A 13,691-nucleotide genomic window follows, 5' to 3' on the forward strand; every position below is an offset into this window, starting at 1 on the left:
GGGATGCATGAGACAAATGCTTCGGCCTGGTGCACTGGGAAGACCCAGAGGAATCGGTGGAGGGAGGTGGGAGGGGGATCGGGATTAGGGACATACATGTAACTCCATGGCTGATTCATATCAATGTATGACAAAACCCACTGCAATGTTGTGAAGTAATTAGCCTCCAACTAATAAAAATAAATGAAAAAAAAACACCTCAAAAAAAAACACAAAAAACAAAATATGGTGTTAAAGAGGTACTGATGAACCCATATTCAATGATGAGAGGCCAATTGAGGAGGGGATGGGCAATAAAGGGGACAAGAGAGTTTTTAAAATGCAGCCAGGTATATATGGGGAGGAAAAGTAGAAATTGATTTGCTTTTGAAAAAGACAAGATTCAGAGTTTTAAATAGATTAGAAATAGAGAATGAAAAGACTTGTTTGGACTAACTGTAGTGGACTACCTCAGTAGAAAGTTGGCACAGTAGCATTCATTATTAAGAACAAAGGCAGATAAAGCAAATATAACAGAGTGGACCTCTTCTTCTCTCATGATTTAAAAACAAAGTGGAAAAATAATTAGTCACAAGAATATGAATAAGCCCATTAGTGTTCACCGAATGGAATCTGGGAAAATAGAACTGATGGAATTCAGTGAATTGGCTGTCCAAGTTAGTTTCTGTCCATGCACATGGTCTTAAGTAAGTCAAGCTGGGAAACTTAACACTGCCTCAAAATCCTGCTGCTAGATTTTAAATTAGTGTTAAAACTTAGTTGTCATTAAAGTTGTGACTTTTCCTCCTTTTTCAGTTCATTCAACAAGTATTTTCTCAGTGCTTCTGTACCAGATACTGTTTGAGGTACTAGGACTGCATCAATAAACAAAACAGTTGAATACACCTGCCAACATGAAGCTTGCATGCTAGCAAGGTGGGAAAAATTAATAGTATAAGTAAGACTATTATATGATACCTCAGATGGTGAAAAGTGCTATGAAAAATAATAGAGCAGGATACAGTGTCTAAAGTGATGGGGTTGTGGGGGGAGGCAGGTTCACATATTAATAGACGATCAAGGCAGACATCATTGAGAAAGTGATATTTGGGTAAAAACCTGAGAGGACGTGAGGGAGTGAGCCTACAGGAACCTCGCCGAAGAATCTTCAACATGCAAGGAACAGTCAGATCTAAGACTCTAAAGTAGAAGCAGTTGTAGCACGTGCAAGGAATAGCTGCAGGGCCAGGATGGCTGGCACCCCGAGTGTGAGGGGGAGAGTAGGAGGAGTGGAGGTCACAGGGCGGGGCAATCAGGAGGGCCTTGCAGGCCACCAGAAGGAGGACGGCTTTTAAGCAGTAAACATTTAAGTCAATCAGCATTTTCTGATTCTCTACAGAGGATTGTAAACTTTCATTTGGTCCCAGATACAATTCTCTGTGGTTTCTTCCTTCGGGATTCCTGAGGTGGAACCATGTTCCTTTTGAAGCCCTAGGGAGGAGTAAGGTTTTCTGCCAGCAGATATCTCCATTATCTCAGATAGTTACCATTCAGTGTTGGGTAAAAACAAGTTAACTTGTTTTTCTGAGCCCTTTTGACACAGAGGAAAGCAATATGTAAATCTCGAATGTTTCATATACCCGGAAGAGGATAAAATGAATTGCTTACCAACATATTGCTTCCAAAATTCAGTCTATAAAAAAAAGAAAAAAAAAAGAGGACAAGTTAATGGTACTATTTACAGTGTTTTTTATTCCTTCTCTGTTATAGTATTTATAATATATATACGTGTATAGATTTTTTAAATTCCAAAGGGAAATACGGTTTTTTCCCTATTTTTCAAAAAGGTTTTTCTATTCTTTGTTCTGCATCTGAAGGGTGTTATGTGGAGATACTCACAGTTTTCTCAGTGTTTTCGAAAACTTCTCGTGCTTCTTCAAAACTGCATTTTTCTTCTCTACATTCTCTCTCAAGGTTCCCTGGAATAAACTCTTCCAGTTTACCTGAATTGTACCTCTTTGGCCGATGGAGAATTTTGGTGGCATTTTCACGGTCAAGAAAAACTGAAATTTAAAAGAACTCTTTAGCTTTAGAGGAAAGAAAATATCATGAAAATGAAATACATCTCTTAAGAAAGGCTTTGTTTTTTAATCCAAGTAATCCCAAAGCCAATTTATCTTTGGGGCATGGAGCCAAAATCTATGATGTTCTCATGGTACTGTATACATATGGAGATTTAGGAATTAAAATCCAGTTTTACTTTTAGTCAAGAGAGCTCCAGTAATAAAAGGTCAGATTTTCAACCGTATTTGAATTTACTCTGGATGAAAAAGAAAGTTCTCAAGTAAGCAGTTAACTTCACACTTTGTCATCATTTGAAAATAGCTAATTGCAGATCCTTGCAAGGTGATCCATCACCCTGGCCGGGCTGTGTTTACAGGATGCAGTTGCCCAGATGACTCGGCAGCACATTTCCCTTGGAAGAGCAGAGGCCTAAAGGCAACCCTGGTGTCTCACTAGATATTAAAGAGAAACCCCTTCATTCATGTTTTTTATTTTTTAAAACTTCAGACTCACAGCCCCTTAAGTTGGAATGTGTTCTAGGAGTTCCAGTGACATATGTCATTCTCTGGGATTCAGGATGTGATTTATTTTAGCTTTGACTGCCTAGCCTGTAGGAACACTCCTGAACACTGGAGGATTAAGGTCTCTAACCTAATTCTCCACCCCTCCCCCACCCCACCCCTCTCCAATCTCAGTCTCTTCTTTCTGTTTCACTCTCTGTCTCTGTGCATGTGTCTCTCTCTAGATAGAGAGATATAGATATAGTATCTATATTTATAATTAATGACAGGAACTCAAGAAGCTGCCTAGAGTTATTCCTTTCCTTAGGAGAACATCTGATAGCATCTCAACAGGACGAGGTGTTTATAACATGAACTTTCCAGGGCATTTGGGGACTGTTTTCTTGTTAGTGCCAACGAGGGAAAAAAGGAAAGGAGAAGAAACAACTAAAGTCCTTTATTTCCATTGCAGCTGTTCGCTTTGTGGAGCCTTCTAGTCCCTTGACAGTCTCTCCCTTTTCTCTCACTCCTCCAGTCCCCTTGGGCTTTACTTTCCCCCTGAATTTAGCTTAGACTTTTTCTCTTCAACTCTTCCTTGTCAACTTTCTCTATTCCCTTCACTGCTTCTTCAGTGCTTAATGCCCCACAATCCCAACTGCTACATCAGACAGCCAGGTGCCCTGGGAGAAAGTCACAAGCTGCCAATGGGTGCCATGGCATGCTGATGCCTCCCAGCCTCCACCATGCCCTCCTCTCTGCTTGCTAGTTCCTGTGCTTGGCCCTGGGCACTCCTACAAGTAGCATCTGTGTCTGTATCCATTTACAGTGCAATCTAGTAGAAAAATAGGGGTTTGGAGGCAGAGCAGACACACCTGGATTTGAATCACATGTCTTACCAGTTATTGGCTATGAGACCTCAGGCAAGTCACATAATCTTTGCAGCTTAACTTTGTCAAGTGTAAACAGTAGTATCATCAGACTGTCTGCCTCCCAGCATTGCTGACAGGATCAGTGAGATCCTGTGCAGGCTGGTGTGTGCTGGTTATCTCTCTTCCTTTCTACTCCTGTGTCTGGTCTGCCTTCCTCCTTTTCTCAATTTCCTTTTTACTTAATGCACTTTTCTGTGGCTCTTTCTCTTCTTTACCCCATCTGTATAATTAAATGACTCCTGTCAGGATCAGCAGTGACTTCCTAAAGGATAATTTTGAACTTCTCTATTTGCTGCCTGCTCTGAAACACTCCTAATTGTTGATCTCTCCCTTCTCAGGGTGTTCTTTCCATGAAATCACTCTCTCCTGGTTCTCCTCTTTGCGCTGACTCTTGCTTTTTAAAATTAATTAATTTTAATGAGAAGCTAATTATTTTACAATACTGTGGTGGTTTTTGCCCTACATTGACATGAATCAGCCACGGGTGCACATATGTCCCCCCATCCTGAACCCCCCCCCCCACCTCCCTCCCCACCCCATCCCTCTGGGTTGTCCCAGAGCACCAGCTTTGACTGCCCTGCTTCATGAATCCAACTTGCACTGGTCATCTATTTTACATGTGGTAATGTACATGTTTCAATGCTATTCTCTCATATCATTCCACCCTTGCCTTTTCCCACATAGTCCAAAAGTCTGTTCTTTACATCTGTGTCTCCTTTGCTGTCCTGCATGTAGGATCGTCATTACAGTCTTTCTAAATCCCATATATATGCATTAATATACAGTATTTGTCTTTCTCTTTCTGACTTTCTTCACTTTGTATAATAGGCTACAGGTTCATTCACCTCATTAGAACTCACTCAAATGCATTCCATTTTATAACTGAGTAATATACCATTGTGTATATGAACCACAACTTCCTAATCCATTCATCTGGTGATGGATATCTAGGTTGGTTCCATGTTCTAACTATTGTAAATAGTGTTGTAATCAATATTGTGGTACATGTGCCTCTTTCAATTCTGGTTTCCTTGGGATGTGTGCCCAGCAGCAGGACTGCTGGGTCAGATAGCAGTTCTATTCCCAGTTTTTTACGGAATCTCTACACTGTTCTCCATAGTGGCTGTACCAGTTTGCATTCCCACCAACAGTGTAAGAGGGTTCCCTTTTCTCTACATGCTCTCCAGCACTTATTCTTTGTAAACTTTTTTATGGTGATCATTATGACCAGTGTGAGATGATACCTCACTGTGGTTTTGATTTGCATTTCTCTAATAATGAATGATGTTGAGCATCTTTTCTTATTTATTAGCCATCTGTATATCTTCTTTGGACAAATGTCTGTTTAGTTCTTTTGCCCACTTTTTGATTGGGTTGTTCTGGTATTGAATTTGATTGGGTTTTCTGGTATTGAGCTGCATGAGCTGCTTGTATACTTTGGAGATTAATTCTTTGTCAGTTGTTTCGTTTGCTATTATTTTCTCCCATTCTGAAGACTATCTTTTCACCTTGCTTATAATTTCTGTTGTTGTGCACTGACTCTTGTTATTCACCCACCACTTGCATCCATTCATTCCCCTTCTTCTGCCTGTCCCATGAGGTTCAGTGTTCTCCCAGGCTCCAGCCACCAGTTTCAGCCTTGTTCCTCTTCAATCCATACATCTTTCTCAGGGCCAGGACTGGGTGTGGTAAACAAGGCTCCTAGGACACAGAATCCAAGGAGGCACGCCTTCTCAGGGTGTGCAAGTATGTTTGTGCCCTTCGTGCCCTTCTTGCCTCACCCTAGTCCAGCCTGAAAGTGTTAGTCACTCAGTTGTGTCCGCTTCTTTGCGACCCTATGGACTGTAGCCCGCCAGACTCCTCTGTCCATGGGATTCTCCAGGCAAGAATACTGGAGTGGGTTACCATTCCCTTCTCCAGGGGATCGTCCTGACTCAGGGATCGAACCTCCGTCTCCTGCATTACAGGCAGATTCTTTACCATCTGAGGCCCCATCTGAGTCCTTTCCTGACTCAACACAATTTTCTGTGCACTTACTCCTGCCAGGCACTGCACTAGGTGCCACAAGATCCATTCTCACTCCCTGGATCCTTACACACACACGTGGTTGTAACTGTCATATATGTGACAGTGAGTTCCAAATATCTACCTCAAGTCAGATAGATCTTTGGAATTCCAGATCGTCTTTCCAACTCTGTAACTGTACATCACCATGTGACTGGTAAGACCTGATGTTTCCTATTTCTGTCATGCTGGATGGACAATGTGCTCAGTGTTTGCATCCATTATTTCATTCCCTCCTCACGGCAGTTCCATGAGATAGGTGCTGTCATCTCAGTTTTATAAATCAGAAAAACAGAGGTTCAGAGAGGTTAAGTGACTTGCCCCAAGTAACGCATTAAAGTGTCACTGTCAGAATTTAGTCGTGGGCAGTCAGACTGCCCACAGTCCGTGCTCTTAGGCACTGGGCCATATCCTAGATGCTCAAGGACGTGTTCTTTCCACTTCCTCTAAACCCTTTCCCCTTCCATATCCAGATGGTTAAGTCATGTCATTTCTAGTCAGTACTTTGATAGTGTCACTTGAATTTCCTTCCCTCTTCTCGTGCCTTCCCTGGATGATTGCAGTGGCCTCAAGACTGGTCTCCCTGTGTCTGGCCGTTGATTTCTCACACAGTTCATGAGAATGTTGGCAGACCAAGCAGCCTAAGTCAGCCATCAGTGTTATTCATGTTTACACTTCTGATGACTCCAAATTGCATTCTTTTGTCGATACTCCTTAGTTTAGGGCCTTCCTTATATGATGCCCTGACCCTGCCTCACCTGTCATATTCAACATTGAAAGAATACTGAGTTCCTGAAAGACCTCACATTTGTTGTGAATCTGGATCTCTGCACATGAGTGCTCCTCTCTGTGTAGAATGCCCTCGATCAGGCATTTAAGAAGAATGAGCCTACTCATTTTTTAAGACCCACCTCAAAATATTGTCCCTCTGTCAGTGTCCCCCCATTAATATGTTCCTTTCTCTATGCCCCTTTAGTGCCTGGTATGCATCTTATCATGTTGTATTGAAATCTCTCACCTGGCCTCAGGGTACTTTAGATTAGAGAGGGAATCTGATTTATCCCCAAGCCCCTCGTACCTTGTGATGGTACCTGGCACCACAGTAGCCACTGTGTTATGGACTGAAGCTGTCTTTCATTTTATTTCATTCATTCATTCTGAATGAAAGACAGCTTGGGTCCATACACTTTACAAAACTGAATTGGTTGCACGGAATAGTTTTGATTGCAAAATTCTAAATTGATGCAGCAATACCTAAGGGCAACAGCCATGAAAATGCAACATCTCCGTGAAAATCATTCATAGAACCTGCTTTTAGAAGCCAGTGACAGTTTAACAGCAGAGGAGAGCACTGCACCAACACTCTTCATCCTTAGGGAAAGCCCCCTGGTGCTCTGCTCAGGGACCTAATATCTCTGACTATGAGGACTGCACTGCCTTTCTCCTCACCATTGTCAGAGGGTCATATATTTAACCCTTCTTCAAGCTTACCTCTTGTTTTCATTATTTACCAAGTTTCTGAAATCCTAGTCCTCCTTTTTTTTACTCTGAATCTGCCCTTTTTTCCCTACATCTGAGGTCTTCAAGCGGGCAGCAGCCTCTTAAAACCTCCATCATCTCACCACTTATCTCGAAGAAAGAGTTTGGATCCTTTGTCCTCCTAGATCTCACACTGATGAGATGTGTGTAAAGACAGCTTTATGTTCTACTTTGTGAATGTTCCAGCTAAATTTCTTTATTGCTTGATGCTGCCCAGTTTGCTAGTTTAATTTAACCTCTGCGTTCATGTGTCGTTATTTCTGCATTTCAGTGTGACATCATGTCTGGAGTGGAAACCACAGGGCCAGTCTGCTTTCTGGGGATGCTTGGGGTTGGCACCCCTGATCTTGGCACTGTCAACTACTAGATTTTATTATAATAGGTTGACAAGTAAATGTGATAAATGCTTCCTGTGAGAACTAGCTGTTTGTCTCAATGGGGTAGTTTCTTTGTGTGCCTGCCTTTGGGGAATTAATAAAATCACTGAAGTTGTGGAAAAAAACCAAGTGATATAAATTGCATTGACTAAGTTTGTACTCTTGATGTCAATTCTTGGATTTGCTTTGCTGTCCTAAGAGCTCAAGTGAGCACTGAATTTCCCCCTATGTCAACCCCGAGATGTTTGGAATCAGACAAAATAATTTCTTACTAACCCATGGAAAACTTTAGTGATAAGTAACAACTTATTACTAGAAAGTTTGCTTGTATTCTAAGACTATCAATTGAAGGTGTATGATTTTATAGACTTTAAAAATTAGAGGTCTGACTCATTAAATATTTCTAAAATTTTGAATCACATTATGTCTTAAAATCAAACTTTTTGTGTAAGTAAAACCATTGTTTTTGCTCTGTTTCCCATTTTGATTTCAAAGTAATGAGTAAAGAACCCACAAAATGACAATTAATTTTCCTTCACATTCTGCTGTTTCCTTGTTAAAGCATTTCCTCCCTTTTAATTTTTTTTAAACCAAGGAGACGACAATTTGCTAAGGAATTACATTGTCAAATCATAAGCCCAACAGTGTCCATTTTAAAAACATACTATAAATATTGTAAATCTGTTTAATTTTTAAAATGAGGAAGGCATAGCTACCAGAGAACCAGTACTTACTAACCCATAAGCTAACTACTAGAATCCTAAATTTTGTGATCAAATCCTGTAATCATTATTTAATGAAGAAGACAGCCCCAGACCTTTCTGTATCTAAAATAGAAGCACATTCAATGTAGCTTTATAAAGGAAACAAACCTGTACATTCAGCACTGAGTAGATATCCTAAAAGACAGATGGTGACGAGGCCCGGTGATTCTGCCATGATCATGTTCAGGTACCACATAACCTTTGTTAGTAGATTGTGCAAGTAGCAAGGTTGACCAATTGTTCCAAAGTACAAGCTGAGCTGTATTTACTTCTGGGAAACAGTGTCTATCTCCCTCAGTGGGCTGTTTCCAATGGCCTCTTGGATCAAATGAAAAGAGGAGGCAGTGGCCATCGTTAAACTTCACCTCTGATTCCATGGGCTTCCGTCACTGTGGCTGACCTGAGACTGAAGCTCGAAGTGACCCATTGTTAGAATAGGGGACGGTACAATGGCTGCTGCTGCGGCGGCAGCAGAACTCATCTTAGGATCCATCTTGTCCTTGTCAGGGAACACTAATGTCATATAGTTGAAAGGTAAAGAGATGGAAAGAATGAAGTCATTTTGTCTCCCACCTTAAAACGTTTCCACTGCTTATATCTGTTGAGTCACCTGGTGGATCTTTTATCTTCCTCCTCATAATGAGGAGTTTATAAACTTCATTGTGCTGTGTATGCATATGGTGAAGCAGATGGGCCCTGTCTCAGAACATATGTATATATGTTTGAGTGTATATATGTATGCATGTATACTTATGTATAGAAAATAAATGTATAAATATTATTATATAATAGTTCATATTGATATACCACTTCACATGTAGTATAAAAACTCATAATAGTATAGCAACATTTACCTGCCATTCTTTGTGCTGCTGTTGTGATACATTTTATTTCCAAATGTTATAAACCCATATTATCTTGTTATTCTGCTTTAAATAGTCAACAGTCTTTCAAAGAAACTTTAAAATGAGGAAGAATATATTTAGTCATATGTTTACCATTATGATATTCTTCATTTCTTTGGGTAGACCCAAATTTAAATCTGTTACAATTTTTCATCATTATGAAAAATTTTCATTAATAATTTTGATAGTATAGGCTATTTTATGACAAATTTTCTCAACTTTATTTGAAAATGTCTCCATTTACCTTCATGTTTCAAATTTGGCTGCATATACAATTCTAGGTTGAAATTTTTTCTTTCAGCACATTAAAGAAGTCATTCTATTGCCTTCTGGCATGCATTGTTTCTGATGATAAGGTAGTGAATATTCTTATTTATTTTTAGCAATTTGACTACAGTGAGTCAAGGTATTCTTGGGGTTCATTGAGGTTCTTGAATCTGTGGCATTAAAATTAGGAAAATTCTTGTACCTTATTTTTTCAAAATTTTGTTTTAAAATAAAACAGTTATAGAAAATTACAAAGTCAATACAGAGAGGTCCTATATATCTTTCCCTATGTTTATATCTTATATAAATATAGTAGTATAATATCAAAACCAGGTAGTGAACATTGAGTGGTTTATTTTATGTGTGTAATTCTAAGTGATTTTATCACAGGTATAGAAGAAAAATTCTGTCTTCACAAACGTCTCCCTTGTGCTACCGATTTTATGATCACACCCCTCCCCCTTCTTCCAATTATTCCTAACCCCTGGCACAACTGATCAGTTTTCAGTCTCTATAGTGAGAATATTGTATAAATGGAACCATAGGGTATGTGACCTTCTGAGATTGGCTCTTTTCATCCAGCACAATGTCTTTGAAATCCATCTAGATTGCTGCATGTTTTAGTAGTTGTTTTTTATTGCTGAGGAGTATGGATATGCCAATTTGCTTGACTATTCACTTACTAGGGACATTTTGATTGTTTCCAGTGTTTTGCTATTGCAATAATGTGTTTTCAACATTCATGTACAGGTTTCTATGTGGACATAATTTTTAAATTTCTCTGGGATAAACGTGTAGGAATGCAGTTTCTGGGTCATGTGAGAGTTGAATGTTTGGTTTTTAAATAAAGTGCCAAGCTGTATTCCAACATGTCAGTACCACTTTACATTCCAACCAGCAATGGATGAATGATCCTGTTTCTCTACATACTTGCAAGGATTTGGTATTATCATTTTTTATTTTAGACATTCTGATAGGTGTGTATTTAGACCATTTATATTGAAGATAATTATTAATATGTTACTACTTAAGTCTGCCATTTTATTGTTTGTTTTTTTCCCCCTTCTTGTTCTCTTTCCTCTATTCTCTTTACATGCCTTTTTGTGGGTTACTTGAAAAAAATTTTAGAATTCCATCTTGATTTATTTATAGAGGTTTTTAAAAAGTGTATCTTATTGTATAATTATTGTAGCTTTTGCTCTGAGTTTTACAATATACACATGTGACTTATCAGAGTCTACTGGCATCAGTATTTTAACACTTAAGTATGAAGCCTTACTTTCATCCATTAATCTTCTCTACTTTTAAATATCACTGTCATGATAACCAGATATGCTATTTTTGTTTTAATTATCAAATATCATTTATAAAACTCATGAGAGCTTCCCTGGTGGTTCAGACTGTAAAGAATCTGCCTGCAATGCAAGAGACCTGGGTTTGATCCCTGGGTTGGGAAGATCCCCTGGAGGAGGGCATGGCAACCACTCCAGTATTCTTGCCTGGAGAATCCCTGTGGACAGCAGAGCCTGGTGGGCTACAGTCCATGGGGTCACAAAGAGTTGGACGTGACTGAGTGACTAAGCACAGCATAGCACATGAGGAGAGGGGTATTCTACTGGATATATTCATATCTCTGCTCTTTCTGTTGCTAGATCTTCCTATCCAATTCTTTTATCATTTGCTTCTCATTGAAGAATGTCCCTTAGCCATTCTTTTAAGATAAGTCTGAAAATGCTTCTATTTCCCCTTCATGCTTGAAGGATAGTTTTACTGGATATCGAATTTGTGCTGGACTGTTTTTTTCCCTCTAGTACTTGAAAATGTACCATTTTCTCCTGGCTTCCATGTTTTCAAATGAGAAATCTACTGTCATTCAAATTGGTCCTCCTCTACAGGTATTGTGTCAGAGTTCTCTGGCAGCTATCAAATTTCTGTTTTCTTTGTCTTTAGTTTTCACAGATTTAGTTATGATGTGCTTTGGTATGGATTCTTTTGGCATTATACTGTTTGGGGTTCACTCAGCTTCTTGAATCTATAAATTTGTCTTTTTTTCCAAAATTTGGAAATTTTCAGCTATTATATCTTTGGCTCCACTTTCTTTTTCCTCTACATATGGGATTCTAATTACACCAGTGTTGCATGTATTTCACTGGTCCACAGGACTCTCAGTCTCTATTAGTCTGTATTTTCTCTCTTATTAAGTACATTCTGTGAATTCACTTTCTGGTAAGCTCTCTTTTAAGTTTACTGAGTTGATCTGTCATCTCCACTCTGATTTTGAGCCTCTCCAGCAAGATTTTTTTTTAAGTTATTCTTTTCAGCTTTATATTTTCCATTTTCTTTCTTTTTTTTTTTTAAATAAGCTTTTCTACTTTTGCTGAGATTTTCTAAAATTTTTTCTAAGATAATCTGTAGTAGATTGTTGAAACATTTTTATGATGCCAGCTTTAATATTCTTTTCAGATAATTCCAACATTGATTCATTTCAGTATTAGTGTCACTTAGTCATCTTTTCTCATTCAAATTGTGATTTTCCTGGTTCTTAGCATGATGAGTGGTTTTCAATAGTATTCTGGACATTTTGCCTATTATGTTAATAGACACTGGGTCCTATTTAGCAGGCAGTCACTCTGACCTATGACCCAGGTCATGGGCTATTTTTCTGGGCTGTGATTCCAATTCAACTTTTAGATCTTTGTGGGATTATTTTGGTAAATAAAATTCCAGGTCAGTTAATATTATGATATGGAGGCTATCTGCTTATGCCTGACCTAGTCAGCCATATCCTTTCAAAACAGAGAGCTTTCTCCAATTGATAGCAAAAGGAGAATTCGGAGATGTTCAAAGTATGTGACAGGTCTGATGAAGCATTGGTGGCTTTGAAGTTGCCTGGGAGGTGATGGGGCGTGTGGAAGGACCAAAGAGTGGTCTCTAGAAGCTGAGAGCCAGCAAGAAATCAGGGATTTCAGACCTATGTGGAGTGTGTTAGTTGCTTAGGCATCTCTGACTCTTTCTGACCCTGTGGACTCTAGCCCACCAGGCTCCCCTGTCCATGGAATTCTCCAGGCAAGAATACTGGAGTGGGTTGCCATTTCCTTCTCTCAGACCTATAGCAAAATGGAATTCAGTTCTGTCAACACCCTTAACTGGTCTGAAAATGGGTTATTCCCCAGAACCTCCAGATAGGAGCCTAGTTGACTGACACCTTGACTTCGGCCTCAGGAGATCCTAAGGTGAGATCTTATTTGAGATCACTTGCTCTTTTGTTTACCAAACTGTGACATAATAAATGGGTATTGTTATAAGCTGGTATGTTTGTAGCAATATGTTATGTGACAATAGAAAACTAACACTCTATCATTAGTATTTTCATTTGTGCTAAACATTGCTTTCTTCCTGAAGTTCTTTTTGAACTGTTGGTACCTCTGGGAGGATAAACAGATACCATCTTGAGAACATTAATTTGAGATTATAAAAGCTTTATAGTTTTAGCTTTTATGTTTTAGTCTGTGATATATCTTGAATAAATCTTGTATATGAAGTGAGGTTAATATTTGAGGTTAATTTTTTCTTCTTTATGAATATGGATTGCTCCAGCTCTATTGATTGATAAGACTATTCTTTCCCCCTCATTTTAGCTTGCTGCCTTGGTCAGGAAAAAGTTCTGTTCATGTGAGTTTATTGCTGAACTCTCTGTTCTGTTCATTTTGTATACATTTTTATTTATATGAATGAGGGTATAGTAAAAGTTTTAAATTCAAATCCATCATTTTAAGATCCATTTTTGGGACTTCCCTGGTGGTCCAGTGGTTAAGACTCCACTCTTCCATTGCAGGGACCATGGGTTGGGGATCTAAGATCCTGCATGCCACATGATCCAGCCAAAAAAAAAAGTTAAAAAAAGACCCATTTTTATTGCTCTGCACACATCTAGTCTGATACTTCTAACTGCTGCATGGTGTATATACACCATATTTTTTCCTAGCTTTTCCCTCAGTGATTGGCATTTCAGTTCAGTTCAGTTCAGTTGCTCAGTCATGTCTGATTCTGCGACCCCATGAACTGCAGCACACCAGGCCTCCCTGTCCATCACCAACTCCCGGAGTTTACTCAAACTCATGTCCATTGAGTCAGTGATGCCATCCAACCATCTCATCCTCTGTCGTCCCTTTCTCCTCTCACCTTCAATCTTTCCTAGCATCAGTGTCTTTTCAAATGAGTCAGTTCTTCGCATCAGGTGGCCAAAGTATTGGAGTTTCAGCTTGAGCATCAATCATTCCAATGAATATTCAGGACTGATTTC

The 13,691-nt window shown here is 39.2% G+C and overlaps 1 protein-coding gene across 1 annotated transcript in view; it reads right to left on the reverse strand.

Annotated features, from left to right (window-relative positions):
• Nucleotides 1-8,474, reverse strand: part of F9 (coagulation factor IX) — a 32,522-nt gene extending 24,048 nt beyond the window's left edge. Inside the window, exons 1-3 of the mRNA XM_043459992.1 lie at nucleotides 8,325-8,474; nucleotides 1,879-2,042; nucleotides 1,648-1,672 (exon numbers count right to left, since the gene is read on the reverse strand). Coding sequence (XP_043315927.1) covers nucleotides 1,648-1,672; nucleotides 1,879-2,042; nucleotides 8,325-8,412 — 277 coding nt within the window. The 5' untranslated portion in view covers nucleotides 8,413-8,474. The remainder of the gene's footprint in view (nucleotides 1-1,647; nucleotides 1,673-1,878; nucleotides 2,043-8,324) is intronic.
• Nucleotides 8,475-13,691: the final 5,217 nt, after the last annotated feature.

This window comes from Cervus canadensis, chromosome X (assembly GCF_019320065.1).
Source record: "Cervus canadensis isolate Bull #8, Minnesota chromosome X, ASM1932006v1, whole genome shotgun sequence".
In the NCBI taxonomy this organism is placed as follows: Eukaryota; Metazoa; Chordata; class Mammalia; order Artiodactyla; family Cervidae; genus Cervus; species Cervus canadensis.